We start from the raw sequence: 19,906 nt of genomic DNA, 5'->3' as shown, positions 1-19,906 counted from the left end.
AGGAAAGGATTGCAAATCTTGTGCCTGCTGATTCAGCAGGTAAGAAAGCTTGAAGGAAACCCACTCAAATGGCTTTTGGCAGGAGAGGAAGGGGAATGTTACGAGCCACTTAAGTGAACAGGAAGGGAGGCTGACAGGAGAGTTAACTTGGCAGAGAAACTGAAGCACAATTGGTAACTCTCGTCCAGGGTGGAGAGGTTCACAATTTAATCTCGAGGTTCACAATTTAATGGGGGTGGGTGGGAATCATTAGATACTTGTCAGAACGGAGCAGCTGCTTTGAATTACCTGAGGCCTGTTCAAGTCTCTTACACCTGAGCTGGTGAGATTATGCTAGAGTTTGATCCTGATTCAATGCACGATACTTATGGTCTAAATCCTATTTTTCATATCAAAGAGAGGCGGATGCTGCCTGTTATGCTTCAGTCATTGGCTGGGCATCTGTGATGTTAGAATTGTTCAGAAACGTTCCATTATATATCAGATGGATGACCTAACAGCCAATTTCTGCTCCTCTGACATTTGTGACTGCTCATCACCATCCACTCTGCATTTTCCTTCTGCTGTGTAATTGGAAGACCTATACAGAAAGTCCAGCTTTTAAAACGTTTCAACTTTGTATGATTATATGTGTGTGCATGGACACATATGGTAGGCTATACTTTGATATTCTTGATTAGCAGTATGGGCTTCTGGCAAATATAGACATTAAAAATAAGTGAACACCGATGGCCATTCAGAAGGAACAAGTGGGGGGATCCACAAGGACTTGAGGGGTGGCATCTCATTTTCATCTTCCCCACCATGTCCTCTTTCCCTTTCCTGGCTCCTCCCATAGCCTTTCCCCTTCCCTGCTTCCTTCTCTCCTTCCCACCCCTCTTTGTCTGCCCTCCTGTCTTCATCTTTCTCTCCCCCCCACCCCAACCTATGGCCCAGTTGCATGGTGTCAGCTGAGCCGGGCCCACTTGCATGTTGCAGACCAGCATGGACTTGCAGGGAGTACTTCACTTTTCCCTGTATCCCCTTTCCCACACTATTTCCTCTTTCCCTGTTCCATATGCTCACCTTTTCCTACATCCCTGTCTCCTTCAAACAACCCACCTTTTACCTGCCCCCCATCTGCATCTGTATTTATTAATTTACTTCATTTATATAGTGCGTTTTTCACAGTGTGGCTCCAAAACAGCTTACATCATTCTCCTCCATTTTATCCTCACAACAACCCTGAAAGGTAGGTTTGGCTGAGTGTGCATATCTGGATCAAAGTCACCCAGTGAGCTTACACAGCAGAGTGGTGATTTGAACCTGAGTCTTCCACATCCTACTTTGAAACTCTAACAACTACATTACGCTGGCATTTGTTGCTGGGGGCGCACTTTGGAACAGCAGGAAGCAGCCAGGCCTGGGTAAGTCATATAGTATCAAGTCACCCTGTGGTTGCTTCTGGACCTTTATCTTATATACTAATAGCAAAGTGGCCCTGATCTGAAGCCAAAAAAGCCATGGAAATGTCCCTGCCCCTTTCCTCTACCTTTTACTAACAGCAACCAAGCCTGGGACACTGGCTGAACTGTTATGCTTACCTGGCAACAGCCACTAAGGGCATCTGATTAAAACTAATAATGATGACTGTGCTTGTATACTGCTCTTCTAGACAGATTAGTTCCCCATTCAGAGTGGTGAACAAAGTCAGTGTATTATTATACCCACGATACAGCTGGGGTTGACAGGAGTGGTTTACCAAGGCCACCTACTGAGCTCATGGCAGTACTGGGATTCGAACCAGCAGAGTGCTGATTCTCAGCTCAACCACTTAACCACTATGCTACAGCAGCTCCTTTTATCATTTTGGGGGTTTAAAAAACATTTTTAATAGATTTCAGACTTTTCTGCACACCTGGGGCATTTTGTTTTGTCCATGGCTCCCATCTCCAGATTTAGGTATCCTCAGATCAGGGCCACTTCGCTATTAGTATATAAGATAAAGGCATCCATATGCAACTCTGCTTGTGGGGATCTGGGACCTGGGGGGCAAAAGGCCCCTTCCTCCAACACAAAGAGAGATCTTTGACACTGCTGCAAGTAGGAGCATGGCCAGGCTTTAGTGCTTTACAAAGAAATATGCCTTGGGCCTGTTCTCTTTGTGCACATCTGTACAGAAAGTTACCTCTTTACACACACATAAACACACACACACACACACACACACACATAAAAGCTCACATGGCACAGATACAGTGTTTGAGCATCCCCTGGTGTCCTCCGGTAAGTACTGCAGTTGTACACTTGGGCACTGGCCTTTTAAACATTTTTAGAGTTCATGTTTTTGATTACATGTTTTTTATGTCACATTTTCCTGGTGATTGTCCTTCAACACACATATGCAAATAAATGTGCATCTTGGATCCTTCTTCCACAGGTATGGTGGGGAAATCAGTTGAATAGGAGAGGGTAATATTTGCAAGGAGGCCACACACATGCTAAGGGGTTTTTTTTAAAACCATTAGAGCACCTTCTAAATTGTTATTTAAGTGCATCAGGTATCAGTGGCTGGTTCAGAAAATCCCAAGATTCAGGTATTGAACTAAAACTAGAATCTAAGAATCAGGAGGGGATTTGGAAAAGCAGGTACCTCAAAGCCCTCCTTACTTATGGTCCCGGCCAGTCAAAAGCCAAAGCTGAAATGATGCCTTTTCTACAAAAATGCCCTGACCTGGATAGCCAAGGAAAATCTGATCTTGCCAGATCTTGGAAACTAAGCAGAGTCATCCTTAGCTAGTAACTGGAAGCCTTCAATGAAGATCAGAGTTGCAGAGGCAGGCAATGGCAAACCACCTCTGTTAATCTCTTTTCATAAAAACCCTACCAGGGGTTGCCATAAGTCACCTATGACTTGACAGCACTCTCCACCACCAAGTCTTCAAAAATACTCCATGGAATTCTGTTTGTACTCTTTTGGTTTGGAGCCTATAAAATAAAGACAAGAAGCCATTCACACAATGCTCATGTGAATGAGTTTTGGAATATTCTCAGCAAGTTTTAAAGGCACTCTTGGCTCTATTGAGATTGAGACAACAGCAATAGGTCCATAAGTGAAAGTGTGTTCCATGTGCCCACGTTACCAGGATGTGCAAAACAAGCCTTCTTTTCTGCATAAATTAGATTGTTTCAGTCTCACTAACATCTGCATTGGTCTTTAAAGTCTTCCTTTTGTAGATCAAATTATGTTTTTTGTTACAAGCTGTGCTCCCAAAAAGAAAATGTTGTCTTATTTATAAAGCACCTGAAATATCCAGGCATGACCTATTGATATTATCCCTGTATGTTATTACTCTCTCCCCTTCTCTTTAATCTTTGCTATTATCAGAAATTAAATTATATTACCTATGAGAATTTTATTTTAAAACTAGAGAAAACTTCTAGCCCCTGTGGTTCAGGGATCAGGGGTTGTTTCTGACCACATGAGGGGCTCAGATATTAAAGGCAGCATATCTGTTCTTTATCAGTAGTTGAACACATGAAACTGCCCAATACTGAATAAGACCCTTGGTCCGTCAGGGACTGTATTGTCTACTCAGACTGGCAGGGGCTGTCCAGGGTCTTGGCTGGAAGTCTTTCACATCACCTTCCACCTGGAGATGTTGGGGATTGAACCCTGGACCTTCTGCATGCCAAGCATGAGCCACACCCTTCCCCCTGTTCAGGAACAAGCTTTTCATATACTCTCGAAAGCTCATACCCTGGAAATCTAGTTGGTCCCTAAGATGCTACTGAACCTGGATTTTGCTGTTCACATACATGGATCACTCAATGGTGCCTGTCTCTGTAGTACAGTTTCTGCGCTGATTTAGAAAAGTTAGAAAATAGGGTCTTGGAGAAAGGCAAGTGTGATAGAAAAGTTGTCCCAGTAGATCCTTCACTTGGAGTGGGAGCCCAGATCCTTCAGGGTTTTGCTCTTTGCCTGGTGGGAATCTGCTGGTGGTTCTGACCTCAGCCTCGTGCCTTCCCTCAGGCTTCAGGCAGGATTCTGACCCCTTAAGAAAGTCATGTTTATTTAGAGCAGAGATCCACAACATCTCCCCCCCCCCCGCCTCCCGATGTCTAACAATGTCTTTCCTGGTGCCCAATTGCTTTTTGAGTCGTGGAGATAAATTCAAATGATATCATTTGGCATCTCTTGTGCAATATTGAATTCATGAGACAACTGCAGTATTCACAACAGGATTTCTTAGCTGTCCACAGAATACAGTCTGTGACAGCTCAAGTCTTTTCTGTTGCTGATTATAATAGATTGTTTAAATTTGTCTTTATGTTGTTACCCTCCTTGGATCCTGACTGTGTTGGGAAAGAGGTGGGTGATTTAAATCCCCTGGCCTTGAATGAAACCAAGGAGTTTAATTTCATTCGATAACAGCTCATCCTGGCCAGGAGTAGTGTGTGTTCTTGGCTTGACCACCCAGAGAACAAGCCCAAAAAAAAAGAAAAGAAAAAGGTCTCTCCTTTGAAAAGCAAGGATCCCAAAACTTTAAAAAACTAATAACATTTGCACAAACTCAATAATATCTTGTTAGAGAACACTAACGTTAGAATAAAAGAGGACCAAATGTATTTTGATGTCTTTATAAGTGGTTCATTATCACCATAAAATGAATTTACAAAGAATGTGTTTGTGTATGTATACACAGAGAGTTCCTGCAGCCACAATAAACTCCTTAAAAGAAATACCCCCCAAAATTTCAAAACTGCTGGTAAACTATAGCTGTCCCATAAAACCAATTTCCTTTTACTAAACTATTTTAAATGGCTGTGACATAGTAAGGAGAGGTCCTTTTCAGTAGGTTGTAGGCCTCCTCTCTTCCCACCTTCCACAGCCACCACTGCTCTTTCCTTTTGCATCCAGAGAGAAAAACCATCCTTTTCTTTGGAAACTGAAAACAAACAGCATCTTTTCCCTACTGCAAAAAAACAGTTTCAGCTTTCCTCTACCACTTGGCTTGGATCATCCCAAAATTCTGTGGACCCTAACCCCAGTCCCTGTGGCAGCTATTTTATGACTGGCCCTCCGGCTCTCCCCCCAGTTGCAGCAAATTTGTGGTGGCATTTACTAGCTTTCCTCAGAAGTCCAAAAATACTCAGGCTCAACTACACTGGGACCCCTGATTTGTACATCCATCCTTTACCTTAAGTAAGCATTTTTAAAAGGGTTGTAAAACCGCTGCAGAACTTGGGGAAGGAGTTGAACTTGTGACGTTGCAGACACCAGGTGCTAGACTAGATCTTCTTCCCTAAGTTGAAAACCTGACAATTCTTTTTTAAAATAGTACATCTCTAAAAAGCAGTGGAGCTGCCTGGGCCATTCAAAGCAGTATACTTTTCACACTCCAAGATAAAACAAATCCTTTCCAAGGCAAGTGTACACAGAATACACTTTCATATAAGAATTAATATATCACTTAGGTGCAGATTCTCTCATCTGTAAATCACTCCAGATATGTGAGCTGGGAAAACACTAATTGGCTGAGTTTTCATGAGATTTACATGCATATAGAATCCTCTAAGAACCTACCTGTGAGTAAAGCGTAAGCTATCATATACATGACGGAATTCGGTAATTGATGAAACAGCGGGACTATGGCTGCAATTACATGGGAGTAAGATGCATTGACATCCGTATTACTTATGCAGTTTTACTCATGAGTAGCTACATAGGTTCAGGCTGCATGGTTGTCTCTGAACTGAGAGTTTTCTGAGGGTCAGGCACACTAGCTTTTTCAGATGGTCCAAGCATATGCAAGACTCATTTTTTCCAGGTACACCCATGAAAAAAAGAGGGAACATCTTAAATTCATGCACAAGTTACAGTTATGTCTAACAATAAAAAACTTTTTTGTATATAACATTGGGGGGGGTCATCTTATGGGGCTATCTTCCTTTCGAGTAAACATTATAAAATAAATGTGCCAGGGCAGGAACAAGATTGCCTATGCATATCCAGTGGAAATTGTTTATAGAATCTACATACACACACCTATACATTTATAGGAGACTCTAAGGAACCAGAAAAACATAGGGTTCTAGACTATGTACAGGGAATCTGTGTATGTACATCTGTATACCTATAGATTTTAAGCATATAGTCCAGTCAATTCACACCATCATCACTCACTCACTCACACACACAATCCCAACAGATGTTTGCAGCTAAGGCTGCAACACAATTATTTAAAAGAAAATACTTTTTACCACTTGGCTCAGAGCACCTCCTTAGCTCTCAGCTGAGCTCTCTTTATAGCAAGCTAAGTTTATCACACACATCCTGAAGTGGGCAGACCTGAGCCCCAGCCCAAAAGATATTTCTGACTCTCACCACCTCTCCGGAGAATTGTCAAGTTTCTCAAGCAGTTGCTGAGTGCCAAAAAGCTCTTGGGAAGCTGAAGCAGAGACAGTGTGGGCAGCTGCAGGAGCTGCTGACTTTGTGCAAATTCCCAGCACCTGCTCTGTGTTGCTTTCCCTGCACAACCCACTGTTTCCAATCTTGCTCCAAAGGGGGGGGGCGTTCAATGGGGTCCATTTCTGCATCCTTATAATGTAACTTGGTCTCTTTTGTAAATTGTCTTGCGACTTCACATTAATCGAACACGTTTCTGAAGAAAAGAAAGAGGGGGAGAGCTGGAGACACAATTCAGAACCATAGGTTGGGCTTGGTAAAGCATCAGAAGTTGCTGCCTCCAGCATAAAGTTGCCAGCTCCAGCCTGAGAAATTACTGGAGATTTGGAGATGGATCTTGGTAAGGGCGGAATCTGGGGAGGGGAGAGAGATCAGGAGGGATGTGAGGCCATAAATGTCCACTCTCCTAAGTTGCCATTTCCTCCAGGGGAAGTGACCTCTGTAGTCTGCAGATCAGTTGCAATTCAAGAACTTCAGGCCCCACCAGGAGGTTGACAACTCTACTCCAGTACTGCACCGTAGACCTCATGCAACACCTGTGCCTCAACACACAAAGACACATCATTGTCTTTGTAGATGAAATATGCGTGTGTAACCTGTTTAGTTCAAGGGGCAACATCAAATAGATAGATAGATATATCTAATACAAGAACTGGGAGAGTTCATGTCTATGGCCGTGTTATCTCACCTTGTGACACTTGTATTTATAAAAATAACTTTAAAAAAACCTTATTTGGAACAATAATAAAGCATATATAATAACAATCATGTAACAAATCAGGCCTGTTTTACTGAAGGAGATCTGGGTCTCAGTCTTTCTGACTTGTGCCTAGCACTCCTTTGAAATGCACCGACTTGTTGCTGTGCTCTGCATTGGGATGTCTTCTGTTCTTCACAGTAGTTTCTAAAACATTAGTAGAGACTGTACGTAGAACAGAGTGCTTCTGAGGTGAGAGTACTTCTCCTTGCCGCTTCGGGCCCTCCAATCTCTCAGGGGGGGGGGGGAAATTGCACCTTTTTCCCTTATAAGGAATACGCCAACTCTTTAACTCCCTCTAGTGGACCAAGGGTTACATATGGAAGTCACCATTCAGGGCTGCTTGTTGCTGGGGCTTAAATGTGCAGGGAGTGGGGAAGCCAACCTGAACCACACCATTTGTTTTCCCCAACCCAAATACAAAGGAATATTCTGAAGTCTGTTATTCATGTGCTCTCGGCTCTTCCCAGATTCGGGTGGAACTTGTAGTGCAAAAATGACGACAAAACCTTGTAAATGAGCTCTATGGTAGATCTGTTGACTGGGGAGGGCTCCCCTAGGGCCTACTAACATGTAATGCTGGAGCTTTGTGAGGAATGTCACATGTATAATGTGGCCCTGAAAAGTAGCTGAGGAGTCCGCTCCCTGATACTGGTTGGGAACACAGCAGCAGGGGAGGGGAGGGCTAGTTCTTCCTCCCCAAATTTGATTGAAAATGGCCACTGGGAGTTACTTTAGCTCCCAAGAGCAGGAGTCTCCAACATGGTGCCTGAGGGCACAATTGTGCCCGCCAACACCTTTTCTGGTGCTGCCAAGTGTTTTTAGAAAGTGGGTGGAGTCAGGTGGGGCTTTTGCAAAGCATGGCTTCTGATTGGCCAGTAGAGTATTGATCGGCCATTTTGCGGCAGCCATATTGTCGCTGCGCCCACCACACTGTGTCAGAATTCCAAATGTGGCTATAGGATCAAAAAGGTTGGGGATAGTAGAGTAAAAAGGCAGTTACCATTTTATGTTTCAAAGCAATCTGAGGGGGACATTGATTGTGTGTGTGTGTCAATCCACCTTGTAGGATGCACTCGAATCTACCCCAAAAGTGTAGTAAGCAGGAACCCTCAGGACACCTGAGAGATATCTGTAACAGTAGATATAGAGTGAATATAGAACAGAAGGAACATAACTGTAGATGAATTTAGCTTTAAAATACCTGTGTATTGGCCTAACTCTCTGTAACAGACACAAGATGGCTTCATCTCTCTAGCCTTGCATTTTGGCCTGGGTTGGCTGTAAAACCAAAAGCACATTCTAGAGATACAAAACAACTTGCCCATCCTGCCTGGTCTCTGCCATGTCACAAGAGATACTTTCAAACCTTGATAACTGTGGTAAGAAAATTTTGATTTGGAATCCCTTCTCTGTACCTTCAAAGGAAAACGAAGCGAACATAATTGATGATTGTAACAAATTACCAAACTCCTTGATCTTTCTCTATAAAAGGCTTTGGCCCCTAGGGTTCGGGGCCGACTGTGCTAGCTTGCAGAGAGCCCGCTTAGGCTGCTGTAGGCTCGCACCTCAGCCGGGAGCTCAAGTTCTTTGGGGGGAACTGATCAGCTATCTTCTTTCTCCTTTGTTTGTCTGTCATAGTATTGGGTATTCTGGGGATTTTATTGTTATTGTTTTAAACCGCCAAGACCCTGCGTGGTGCCTTCTGGCTTGAGTATTTTATGCACACTGAGTTATTTTTTAATAAAGATTGTTAGACATGGTTAAGGATACACTTGTGTTAAGGTTTTTTTTTTAGTATTAGGGGTCAGTTAGCTTAGGGTAAGGTCCAGAGATGCACCACACAGCACATTGCCTGAGGTAAGGGGCTAAACAAAGCAAAGAACCCAGCTTGTCATGAGCCCAGGGGAGCTCATTGTCGTGAGAAAAATTCTCACGACAATAACAGCGTACTAGCTCTAGCTAAACTGTCTTCATTGTCTTCTTGGGAAAGATGAATAGCGAAGCATATGCTACATATTGGGGTACTTGTTCATGCTGATGGTAACAGATCGAAGATTAACAATGGATTCTTGTAGCATTAAGGGATGGGAACAGGCAAACTGAAGGCCTTGGAGGTGACACACAGCTACCGGATAGTTACTTTATTGATACTACAGGTGCCAGAAAAGGACTGTTTGTTCTTTGAAACGATAAACAACTTTTGCAAGTGTTAATTGAGTAAGGGGACAACCCCTAATTATGCCAAACCAATGGAATGACGTTAAGTCATATGTAAATGTAACTAACTGGACCAATAACTTATTGAATGTATAATTTCTGCTAAGGAACCAGAGGTGATAAACGTTCATGTAATGGCTCTGAAACCCCAAAGAGCACTTGGGTTCTGAGGGGCCTTACACTCTACCCACTCTCTTCCATCTATTTGAATAAACCAGTAAGTTTTACCCTTGTCACTGGACTCTGCTGTCAGCTTCTTTTCTGAGTCTGGCCTAGAAGCAGTTCAGGATATTCCTCTTTTCTTACTCCTTCAACTGTTCCTAGCATTATTGTCTTTTCTAATGACTCTTGTCATCTCATAATGTGATCAAAGTACAGTAGTCTCCATTTCATCATTTTAGCTTCTAGAGAGAATTCCGGCTTGATTTGATCTAGAACCCACTTTTTTGTCTTTTTGGCCATTCATAATTTCTGTAAAACTCTCCCCCAGCACCACATTTCAAATTAATCAACTTTCTTCCTGTCAGCTTTCTTCATTGTCCAACTACTGAATGGAAAAAAGGGGCAGCAGGGGAACAGCGAACTCTCCTTCCAACACTTCACCCCCCCCCATCCATATTGCAGTCCCCTCCCCCACAGCTGCTTTTCAGGGGCAAATAGCATGTTGGGAATTCCAGTCAGGGAACGTCAGCATCCCACACTCTCAGTCTCATAGCTCCTGGGATGGGCTGTGGTTGTTCAACAGCACAGGAGCCACACTCTTTCAAGCTCAGTGGCACATAACTCTTAATTTATTTGTTCACATGTTTCTTTTTTGGAGAGGGAACCAAATGCCTCACGCTCCTAGCATCCCTTCCAAGCTGTTGCTCCATGGAATCTTGGCAAAGGAAATGTTATACTCAACCTTTGCCCTCCAGGGCCCTCCTTTGCACAGACAATGGAGAGGAAAACGTGCCACGAAGCCCCACATCAGCTGGTGCCAGAAGTGGCGGTGGGCCAAGGCAGCCCAGAGCCATTCAGAGAAGTTATTCAGCTGTTGTCTGGATTCTCTGGGGATTATTACTTGTAGGGAGAAAAGTAAAAGCCTGCTCTTGCATGTTCATTTGTTTATATATTTAAATTGGAGAGTGTACTTCTCCTTATTCCTCCGGGTGCTTAAGAGCATTGCATGCAGAATAAAATTAAGTCCCTTACTTGCTTATCTTTGGCAATGTGTATGATCTTACTGGAAGCCCATTCGTGGCTTATGGATTGCATCGGCACCCTGTCTATGGCAGCAGCAACAAGTGGAGAAGGAAGGGGAGAATGCAAGGCACACCCATTCCTGTGCCGCTCACTGTTCTTGCCACCTCCATCACTTGCTCCTCCTCCTTCTCTACGTCCCACTTGTGCAAAAGCACAGCCATGATGGCAGTTGGGGGGGGGGGCTCCATGGTCTGGAATGCTCCCTTTCCCTTCCCTTCTGTTGCCTTACCCAACTGCATTGCAACTCAGCAAGGAAAGACAAAACCCTTTAAAGGGCGAAACAAGTGGGTGGGTTTGGCGCATGGCAGCAAACTGTCCCATCCTATTTTGAAAGTGGCACTTTGATCCACCCCCACCCCACCCCCCAATGACTACAGGTGGAGTGTCCAAAAGGATACTCTGTCCATAATGTCAGACTGTGGCTAAATAAGGCTCTCACTACAGAATTTCCTTTAGAAGCAAACACAAGTCCATTGTTTGAAAAAGGAAACTTTACTGCAGACAAGGTCCATTATAGTCCACTGTCCTGAATAGGAGACTTAGGATGGTACATGATCATTGTTACTAATGAAGGGCAAGCATAAGGTACAGAGTAACAATACCCATCTGGATTAGCCTCCCCCCACAGTTTTCAAAACAACATCGCTCAGTCCTGGGAAGCTGCTCTCCTTCAAGGCCAATGCTTGGTGGAACGGTGTTAGACAAAACAGTCTCCTCCGGTGGGAATGCTGCCTGGGAACTGGTGCACCTGGGAAGAAAGCACTTAAACACTAGAAGCATTAAAAAATGGAGTCAGTACAGTTTAGATATACACTGGACCTGACATTCTGCCCCCCTTAAAACAGATCCCCCCCTGGTTTATATGGGTAGCGAGTATGAAAAGCTTTGGTTAATTTAGGAGCATGAACATGTGCAGAGTTCACCCATTCATTGTAACCAGAATCAAAGTTCTTCTATCTAATGAGGTAAAAAAGCTGATTTCGCTTAAGTTTAGAGTCTAAAATTTGTTGTACCTCATAGTGTATTTGGTCGTCAATTAAAGTTGGAATGGGTGGAGCTTTGATGTGCCATTTGTCGTCGGTGGGAGCTCTTTTTAAAAGACTGACATGGAACGTGTCATGAACATGGCGCAAGTTCTTGGGCAAAGTTACAGCAACAGTTACTTTATTTATTATCTTGCGCACAGGAAAAGGTCCCAGGAATTTCAGAGCGAGTTTGCGGCTTGTCTGAGCTAGTTTTAGGTTCTTTGTGGAAATATACACATGATCTCCAGGTTGTAAATCTCATTCGGCTACACGATGGCGATCTGCGTATTTTTTGTAATCCAGTTTGGCTTTTTTAATTTGTTTTTTAATAAGAGTCTACTGTTGCGCCGCCTCCCCCCACCACGAAGATACATCTGGCAATTGAGAGGAATGGAGAGGGGGAGCGTCCAACGGGAAGGGATTGAAGTGAGCTCCATAGACAATTTTGAAAGGGGCCTCCCCGGTTGAAGCGTGTACACTGTTGTTATATGAGAATTCGGCTAGAGGGAGAAGGTCTACCCAATTATCTTGTTGAAAATTAATGTAGCAACGAAGGAACTGTTCTAGTATTTGGTTTGCTTTTTCGGATTGTCCGTCGGTTTGTGGGTGGTGGCTTGAACTGATACCTTGCTTAATATTTAACATTTTCAAAAGCTCCCGCCAGAAGTTGGCAACGAACTGTCCGCCGCGATCCGAAATCACCTTGAGCCACGACGTTGAGAAGGTCTCGGATGAGTGGTATAGGATAGGCGTTGTTGGTGGACACTGCATTTAGTCCTCGGAAATCCGTGCACAGTCGGAGTCCCCCATCCTTCTTTTTCACGAAGAGGACCGGAGCGGCGTGGGGACTATTGGCTGGGCGGATGAACCCTCGTTGGAGGTTGGTGTTGATGAATTTCCGGAGCTCTTTTTGTTCATGGAGACTCATGGGATAGAGTCGTCCTTTGGGCAGTGAGGCTCCGGGTAAAATTTCCACCGCGCAATCCGTTCGTCGGTGCGGGGGTAGAGTATCAGCTTCCTCCTCAGAAAAAGCATTTAGAAAAGGCCAATACGGTTCGGGTATTTGGTTGACTTTTTCTTGAGTGAGAAGGGCCTTTTCAGTATGAGTTGGATCATCGCCCCAGTTTTGGCTCCAACGGTGATTTTTACAGTTGGCATGACTGAAGGTGATATATCCTTGTGCTCAGTTTATGTAGGGATTGTGATCACATAGCTACTTGCTGCCTAGAATTAACGGGTACTTGGCAGTAGAGCTGATGACAAAAGACCTCTTTTCCCAATGTTGTCCCATGCCTGTGATCACTGGGATGGTCTCAGTTGTGACAGGGTTCATATTGGTGCCATCCATTTGTTCAAAGATTACTGGATTTTGTAATTCCCGAGTTGGTAAGACCAGTCCATTGACTAGAGCTGGGGCGATGATGTCTCTCGAACAGCCCGAGTCGATAAGGGCTTGCACCCGAATGTGCATTTGTCTCTCTGGGTTGATTAGAGTCACTGGCATGAATAAGATGGACCCAGGCGGCCGGTTCCGTGCAGGGACTGGCTTGGGGCGGATCTGTCGTTTGGGCCCTTTTACGACAGATCCATCTCGTTTCCCGACTGGGGGCTTTCTGGATTGACTTCTGCGGTTGGGGAAGCGGGGTCGTATTCCATAACTTCTTCCGCTTCCAGCCCTCTCTCTGAGGCGGGCCTTTGGGAAGCGCCGCGGCCTCTATTTGCTCGTGGCGCGGGAATTGGGCGTTGGAGAGTAGGAAACGGAGCAAGGGTTGGACGCCGTAGTTGAAGCGGAGGTCTTTGCACAGGCCGGTAGGGGCATTGTGCTGCAAAGTGACCTGCTTGTCCGCATTGCAAACACAGCCCTTGTTGCCATCTAGCATCTCTCACTCCACGGGTGGCGTAGCCAGCTCCCCGTCCTCCCTTCTGTAAAGTCAATGGTCTTCTTTGTCCCGTTTGTTGTTGTTGTTCAACCAAACGGACTTCCAAAATGCGATTCTCCACTTCGCATGCAAGTTGGATCCAACCTAACAACGTAGGGGGATTGTCCTGCATGAGGGCTCTGTCCAAAAGTCTCGGGTTTAGTCCTTGCTTGAACAGAATAATCTTGGTGGACTCCTCACACCTAGGGCACTTGGCTGCCAATTGCCGGAATTTTGTGACATAGTCTCTTGCTGACATGCTGCCTTGTTTAATGGCTTGCAATTCTGTTCGGGCCCTGGTTTCCTCTAAGGGGTCTTGATATTGCGCTCGGATAGCATCCACCAACCCCTGGAGAGTATCGAGTTCTGGGGCCCCAACATTGTATAGTCCTACATACCAGTCCGCTGCCTTGCCTTGTAAGCGGGATCCAAGATGTTCAATTTGACTGGCCTCGCTGCCGAAGAGGTGTCCCCACCGGTTGAAAAATTGTACCACTTGCACTAGGAAAAATCCTAGTTTGGAGGGATCCCCATCGAAAGTGGCTTCCAGTTTCACCCAGCCCATCGGGAGTTCTTGTCTCGGAGCAGGCGCTGGGTAGAAGTCCATTGGCAGTCTTAATTGCGCCTGGGGCGTGGGAGGAGGTAACTGGGGCCCCGGTTGGGGCAACGGTGGCGGTTGTACTGGCAGCGGCAACACCGGCGGTGCTGGCAGAGGTTGCCGTGGTTGGGCTGCCGGGGGTGGTCTCGGTTGGGCCGGAGGCTGCAGTGGCGGGCGAGTAGGTGGCGGCAGTCTTGGTCTGGCTGGTAACACGGGAGGCGTTGGCGGTAGCTGTCGAGGTGGAGGAGGCTGGTGTGGTTGAGTGGGGATCGGCCGCGGAGGAGGGGGTTGGTGATGTCGTAGTGGTGCGGGCCTTCCCGGTTGATTTGGGGTTGGTAAGGCGGGCTGGTCCTGTGGCTGCTGCAACGGTATGAGCTGCGGTCGAGGCGGGAGGGGCCGCAGCGGCGAAGGCCGGATGGGTGGAAGGCCACGCGGGCTTGCCCCTCCAGGCGTCGTTATTCTGGGAAGCAAAGGCTGGCCTCGTGGCGCTGGTAGACCGTCCCCTGAAGTTTGCCCGACGGGAACAGTTTCCCGCGGTTGACGAGGGGCTCCCACCTCGGATGGAGCCGATTGGTCCGGCCGGACCGTTATTGGAGAAGTATGAGGGGGTATCACCGGTGTCCCACTTGGCTTTTCTTCCCCTTCCGTAGGCCGCTCAACGGGAGTCTCGTCCGGCGGTAAATCCCCTCCGGAGTTAGGAGGTTCGGTGGGAGTTTCTCCGGGTGGCTCAACCGGGTTATCCCCTCTCGGTGGAATTTCGTGCAGTTTGGGAAATTCCTTGGGTTGTTCTCCCGATTCGCCAGGGCAGGCGTCCCCCTCTCCCGTAGGTGACGACCGTTGCTGGACTCCCTCCACCGGATAGGAGATGACACTTTGGAGTGTAGCTATCTGCACCGCCATCTCTTCAGGGGACAGTCTCTCTCCTGCTCCCATTGCCGAGATTAGATGAATGGCATGAGCCAAACTTTCTTCCATATCCATCAGTTTAGCTTCTAACTGTTGCATTCGACTTGACCCCGGTTGCTCCCTCACGGAACCTTCATTCGTTGCACTCACCGGGGAAAAGGGGCCCCAAGGCGGAGGGTCTCCTTGAACGACTCGCGATCTCGCTGCTAGAATTCCCTTGGCCAGGCCCGTCACTGCCGAGATGCCGGTATCTACAGCATGGGTGCGACCTTGCATCTGCTCCCAACTTTGTTCAGGAACTTCCGTTGGCTCTTTCCACGGAGCAAGTTCGGAATAATCCCAACTCAGGGCGCCGCGGTGGGACGTGTCCCCCTCCGTCTGCTCGAACGTCCTGTTCCAATATCGCCATGGTTGGCTGCTATCTAGCTCAGGGACGGTGTCTAGGCTTCGGCGCCCTTCCATTGAAACTCGTGGATGGAGTCCACCGGCCCGGCGCTCTCTCGTTTCTCGGGGTCTGGCTCCCCACTCCGACGGGGTGGGTACCGAGATCAAGGGGAGAGCGGTCGCCTTCGGCCTTGCCCCTTCAGCACCGAGATCGATGAGAGGCGGGGTGGAAGTGGAGGCTCCGGTCCCGTTCCCGGTTGCTCCCAGCTCCTGGGAGTCTTGGGCTTGCACTGGTTGATTGTCGGGAGACGCATACGGATCAAACAAAGGATCCCTGTCCGGGACAACCTTGGATTCCGCTGGGCCCAACTCAGACATGATTGGTAACAAAATGTCAGACTGTGGCTAAATAAGGCTCTCACTACAGAATTTCCTTTAAAAGCAAACACAAGTCCATTGTTTGAAAAAGGAAACTTTACTGCAGACAAGGTCCATTATAGTCCACTGTCCTGAATAGGAGACTTAGGATGGTACATGATCATTGTTACTAATGAAGGGCAAGCATAAGGTACAGAGTAACAATACCCATCTGGATTAGCCTCCCCCCACAGTTTTCAAAACAACATCGCTCAGTCCTGGGAAGCTGCTCTCCTTCAAGGCCAATGCTTGGTGGAACGATGTTAGATAAAACAGTCTCCTCCGGTGGGAATGCTGCCTAGGAACTGGTGCACCTGGGAAGAAAGCACTTAAACACTAGAAGCATTAAAAAATGGAGTCAGTACAGTTTAGATATACACTGGACCTGACACATACAGCCGCCCGGTAGTCTCCTGCTTGAGCTGAAGAAAATTAGGTATTTATTTTCTCCAGCACAAAGAGGAAAAAACAAGACCAGATGACATCCTGCCCAGATTGGGCATATCAACTGGAAACTCCCATTTACTGCAGGAACTTCCCAGAGTTTATGGATGGAAACAATGTGGAAGGGCCCAAGATTCGGACAGGAAGCTATTGCTTTGGTGATCCTCCCAAAGAAAGCAGTTCTATTGTTGTGGAGCTGTTACAGAGAACACCTCTCTGTGGGTCTTTGCTATCTGAATTTGGTGGATTTGTTAGCTTGCAAGATTGCACTCCCTGTCACAGAATAGATAGAAGCTAGATAGGCATGAAAGAAAACTTAATTCTGTGGACTTAACATCATCTGTCTGTCTAAACTTTTGTGAGTGATCTTGAGATAGAAAAGGAATAAGGAAAGCATGCAGGGCCGTTTTCACACTACTAACCTGCTTCTGCAATGTTGTGCAAAAACACGGAAGATAGCGTCTTCTTGCAAGAGTTTTGCGCGATGTTGTGCAAAACTCTCGCGAGAAGACGCTATCTTCTGCGTTTTTTGCACAACGTTGCACAATGTTACGGAAGCAGGTTAGTAGTGTGAAAGCAGAACAGAAGGGTGTGTATTAATTGGGTAACTTAAACTATCCTCCCATAGGCTGGATCAACATGATTTCCAGTCATGAGAAAGAGACACAATTTCTAGATACCACAAATTATTGTTCCTTGGAGGAGTTAGTCTTGGAAACAACTAGATTTTGGACTTAGTCTTGAGTGGTGCTCAGGAAATCATAACGAACAAGACATACATGCATTGAACCAGTTGGAAGCAGTGGTCACAGACTATCAGCGTCTGTGTAAATGGAAAGCTGCCCCCAAATTCAGAAACAGTTCCATTTGATTTCAGAAGAGGAAACTTCTCTAAAATGAGGAAATTTCCAAAGGAAGGGGAAAAGCACCAAAGTTCTTCAGGATGCTTTGAAGTTATTTCCATCTGCAATAGGCAACACTTAGAGAGCAGGAATATCTCACACTTAATCTACCTTGACTATAAATAACATAAATAAATAATAAGTTGTAATGCCAATCAAGATGAACACAGTGGTAGAGCACTATCAGGGGTCTCACAGGCACATAGTCATTGGTGGGTATATCCATGCTGCCAAGATTGGTTGGAGCAGTGTATTTTGCCAATCTGGAGAACAGTATGTTGCAAGCTTTTGCTTGATTTGTGCCGCACTCTTTGAAATTGTGGCTATTTTCTGGTCATGGCTGCAGGGCAAGATGACAGACATGAAATAATTGATCCTGGTTGATGAGAGTCATTATTGCCATCTGCTACCTCACCAACAAGAACTGATGCCAGGAAGTGCAGGAATAGTTGAATGTCAGACTGTCCATGAGGCTCACTTTACCAGGTGGCTACGTCTGCTTCGGAAGATGGTGTACCTCAGGGATGAGGGCACAAAAGGAAAGAACCAACTGTAGCCCTTTTTGTGTAGAGGCATTTCTGGGTGACGTATCACTGAACTGGCATATCAAAAGTGCTGATTAAAAGGCTAGTAATATATATATAATTGTAGAAGATGTGGGGAAGTTACCCATTCCATTGCTGTTTTCAGGAAGAGTCTCCGAACAACAGTCAAACAGAGGTGACAAGAGATGGTCAAATGAAAGTAAGAAGTCGGGGCATCTGATGGTATATTTCCAAGGATTCTTAAAGAACTCAGATGCAAAACGACTGATCTTCAAAAGAAAAATATACAAAGTTTTTAAAAATCAGCCTCCTTTCAGAGGATCACAAGTGAAAGCAGCACAGGCACCGTGAACAACTAACTAAACAAAAAATGTATCAAAATAAAATAATAAAGAACATTGAAAGAAGTCTTCAGTCTCATGTATTCATTGAACCATATAACATGACTGCCACAAAGAACTCAGAGGCTTGACAATTAGTCAATCAAACATTCAACAGTAAAGGTGACAAACTTACAAAGATACTGCAATATTCAAATACAATAATAAAGTGCAATATGCTCATCTGCAATAAGTATCAATAAATATAGGTAAGAAAGTGACCAGTGCTTGTAAATATAAAGTGACAGTGCCTCAAGTTACAAGTAATGTACATCGAGAGAACTGAATATACAAAATTTAAAGGGAAATGTCCATCAAGTTCAAAGGAAGAAACATTCCATAGTTGAAGTGTAACTGCAACGGGGGTACTAGTGTTTCTGTCCTATTTCTGTTGTCCTTCTGGGCAGTTGCCACAAAAGGAAATCACAATTCAGAGACAAGAACATTCTCAGTTCATCTCATGCATACATCAGGGCAGCAACAAAGTAAAGAAAAAGCTGTCTAATTATAATGAGAAGCATTACTGTTTGCCTAATACAAAATACCACTGGGTAATTCCTACCCACTCCAAGTTGCAGGCTGGCAATGGAAGAGCTTTGTTTGCCCTCAGTGATGTCATCATATCACATAGCCAACTCTAATTGGCTATATTGTGCCATAATGTCACCACCATGTTTGCTACAAGGCTCCTTCACTGGCTGAGATCAAAGTGCTAAAGACGCCTTCTCAGGTAATGCTAACCTGGAAAACAATGGCTGCAAACCACTTGGAAACAGTGGAAAGTAGATATGGGATTTTTTTTTCTCAGACTTGGGAATAGAAGCTTTGCATTAAAAAAAAATCTAACATCACAAGACAAGACAGAAACTTTATTGTTTGTTGCGGCAGCAGGTTCTAGCCTTTAAGGATGTGAAGATCAGCTTGGAAGTGTGTGGGCAATGCATGATGAAATCTTAGAAGAAGAGGGAGGTTGGAGAGAACCTGAGTAGAATGCGGGGGGGGGGGGCTTCAATGACCTGGAAAACCATGTCTTTTCCTATGTTTAGCAGAAGTAAAATACATCATGCAAAATAAACAAACTGAATCTAAAACAGCCAACTCCAACAACAAACTAGAGTCAATCTTTTGACCTTGCTGGCAGCATTACAGACTTAGGAGAGGATGGGTGGACCTTGCTTAGGGTAAGAAAATGCCATTGAACCAGCACTCTCTGCAGCACCATGTATACATGACAGAAGGAAGGGATGGAGAAAAGAGCTATTGAGGAGGCCAGGCCACATGAACAACCACTGAAATGTACAGTAGCTAGAATTTTGGATGCTGTGAATTTCACAGTAAACATGTTTGACAATCACACGTTACCATGGTTTATGCTATTGATCAGATGTGAGCCGATCTCCCAGTCTGTTCAGTTTGAGACCCAGTGAGGCTCGTACCAGCCAAACAACTTTGCACTGGGTTTTAGCAAAACTGCACGTGCACGAAAACACTGCCAATCCAAACAGATCAGCAGTCATTAACTTCACTAAAGACTACTTAGATGAACACTGAATGATAGGATTTTTTTAAACACAACATTTATTGAGGATTTAATTTATATTAATTGTGACTGATTTCATTGACTATTTAGATAAATGCCTGCCAAATGGAGTTGGGGTGCAGCAAGTGGGGAGAGAACTCCACAAACCATGTGAGATACACAGTCATAGAACAGCA

General features: G+C 45.3%; 1 protein-coding gene across 1 annotated transcript in view; it reads left to right on the top strand.

Annotated features, from left to right (window-relative positions):
* CACNB1 (calcium voltage-gated channel auxiliary subunit beta 1) overlaps positions 1 to 18,162 on the top strand; it is a 70,131-nt gene extending 51,969 nt beyond the window's left edge. Inside the window, exon 14 of the mRNA XM_054992759.1 lies at positions 17,956 to 18,162. Coding sequence (XP_054848734.1) covers positions 17,956 to 18,030 — 75 coding nt within the window. The 3' untranslated portion in view covers positions 18,031 to 18,162. The remainder of the gene's footprint in view (positions 1 to 17,955) is intronic.
* Positions 18,163 to 19,906: the final 1,744 nt, after the last annotated feature.

The sequence above is a fragment of the Eublepharis macularius genome, chromosome 12 (assembly GCF_028583425.1).
Source record: "Eublepharis macularius isolate TG4126 chromosome 12, MPM_Emac_v1.0, whole genome shotgun sequence".
NCBI lineage: Eukaryota > Metazoa > Chordata > Lepidosauria > Squamata > Eublepharidae > Eublepharis > Eublepharis macularius.
This window is presented reverse-complemented; position numbering and strand designations above follow the sequence as displayed.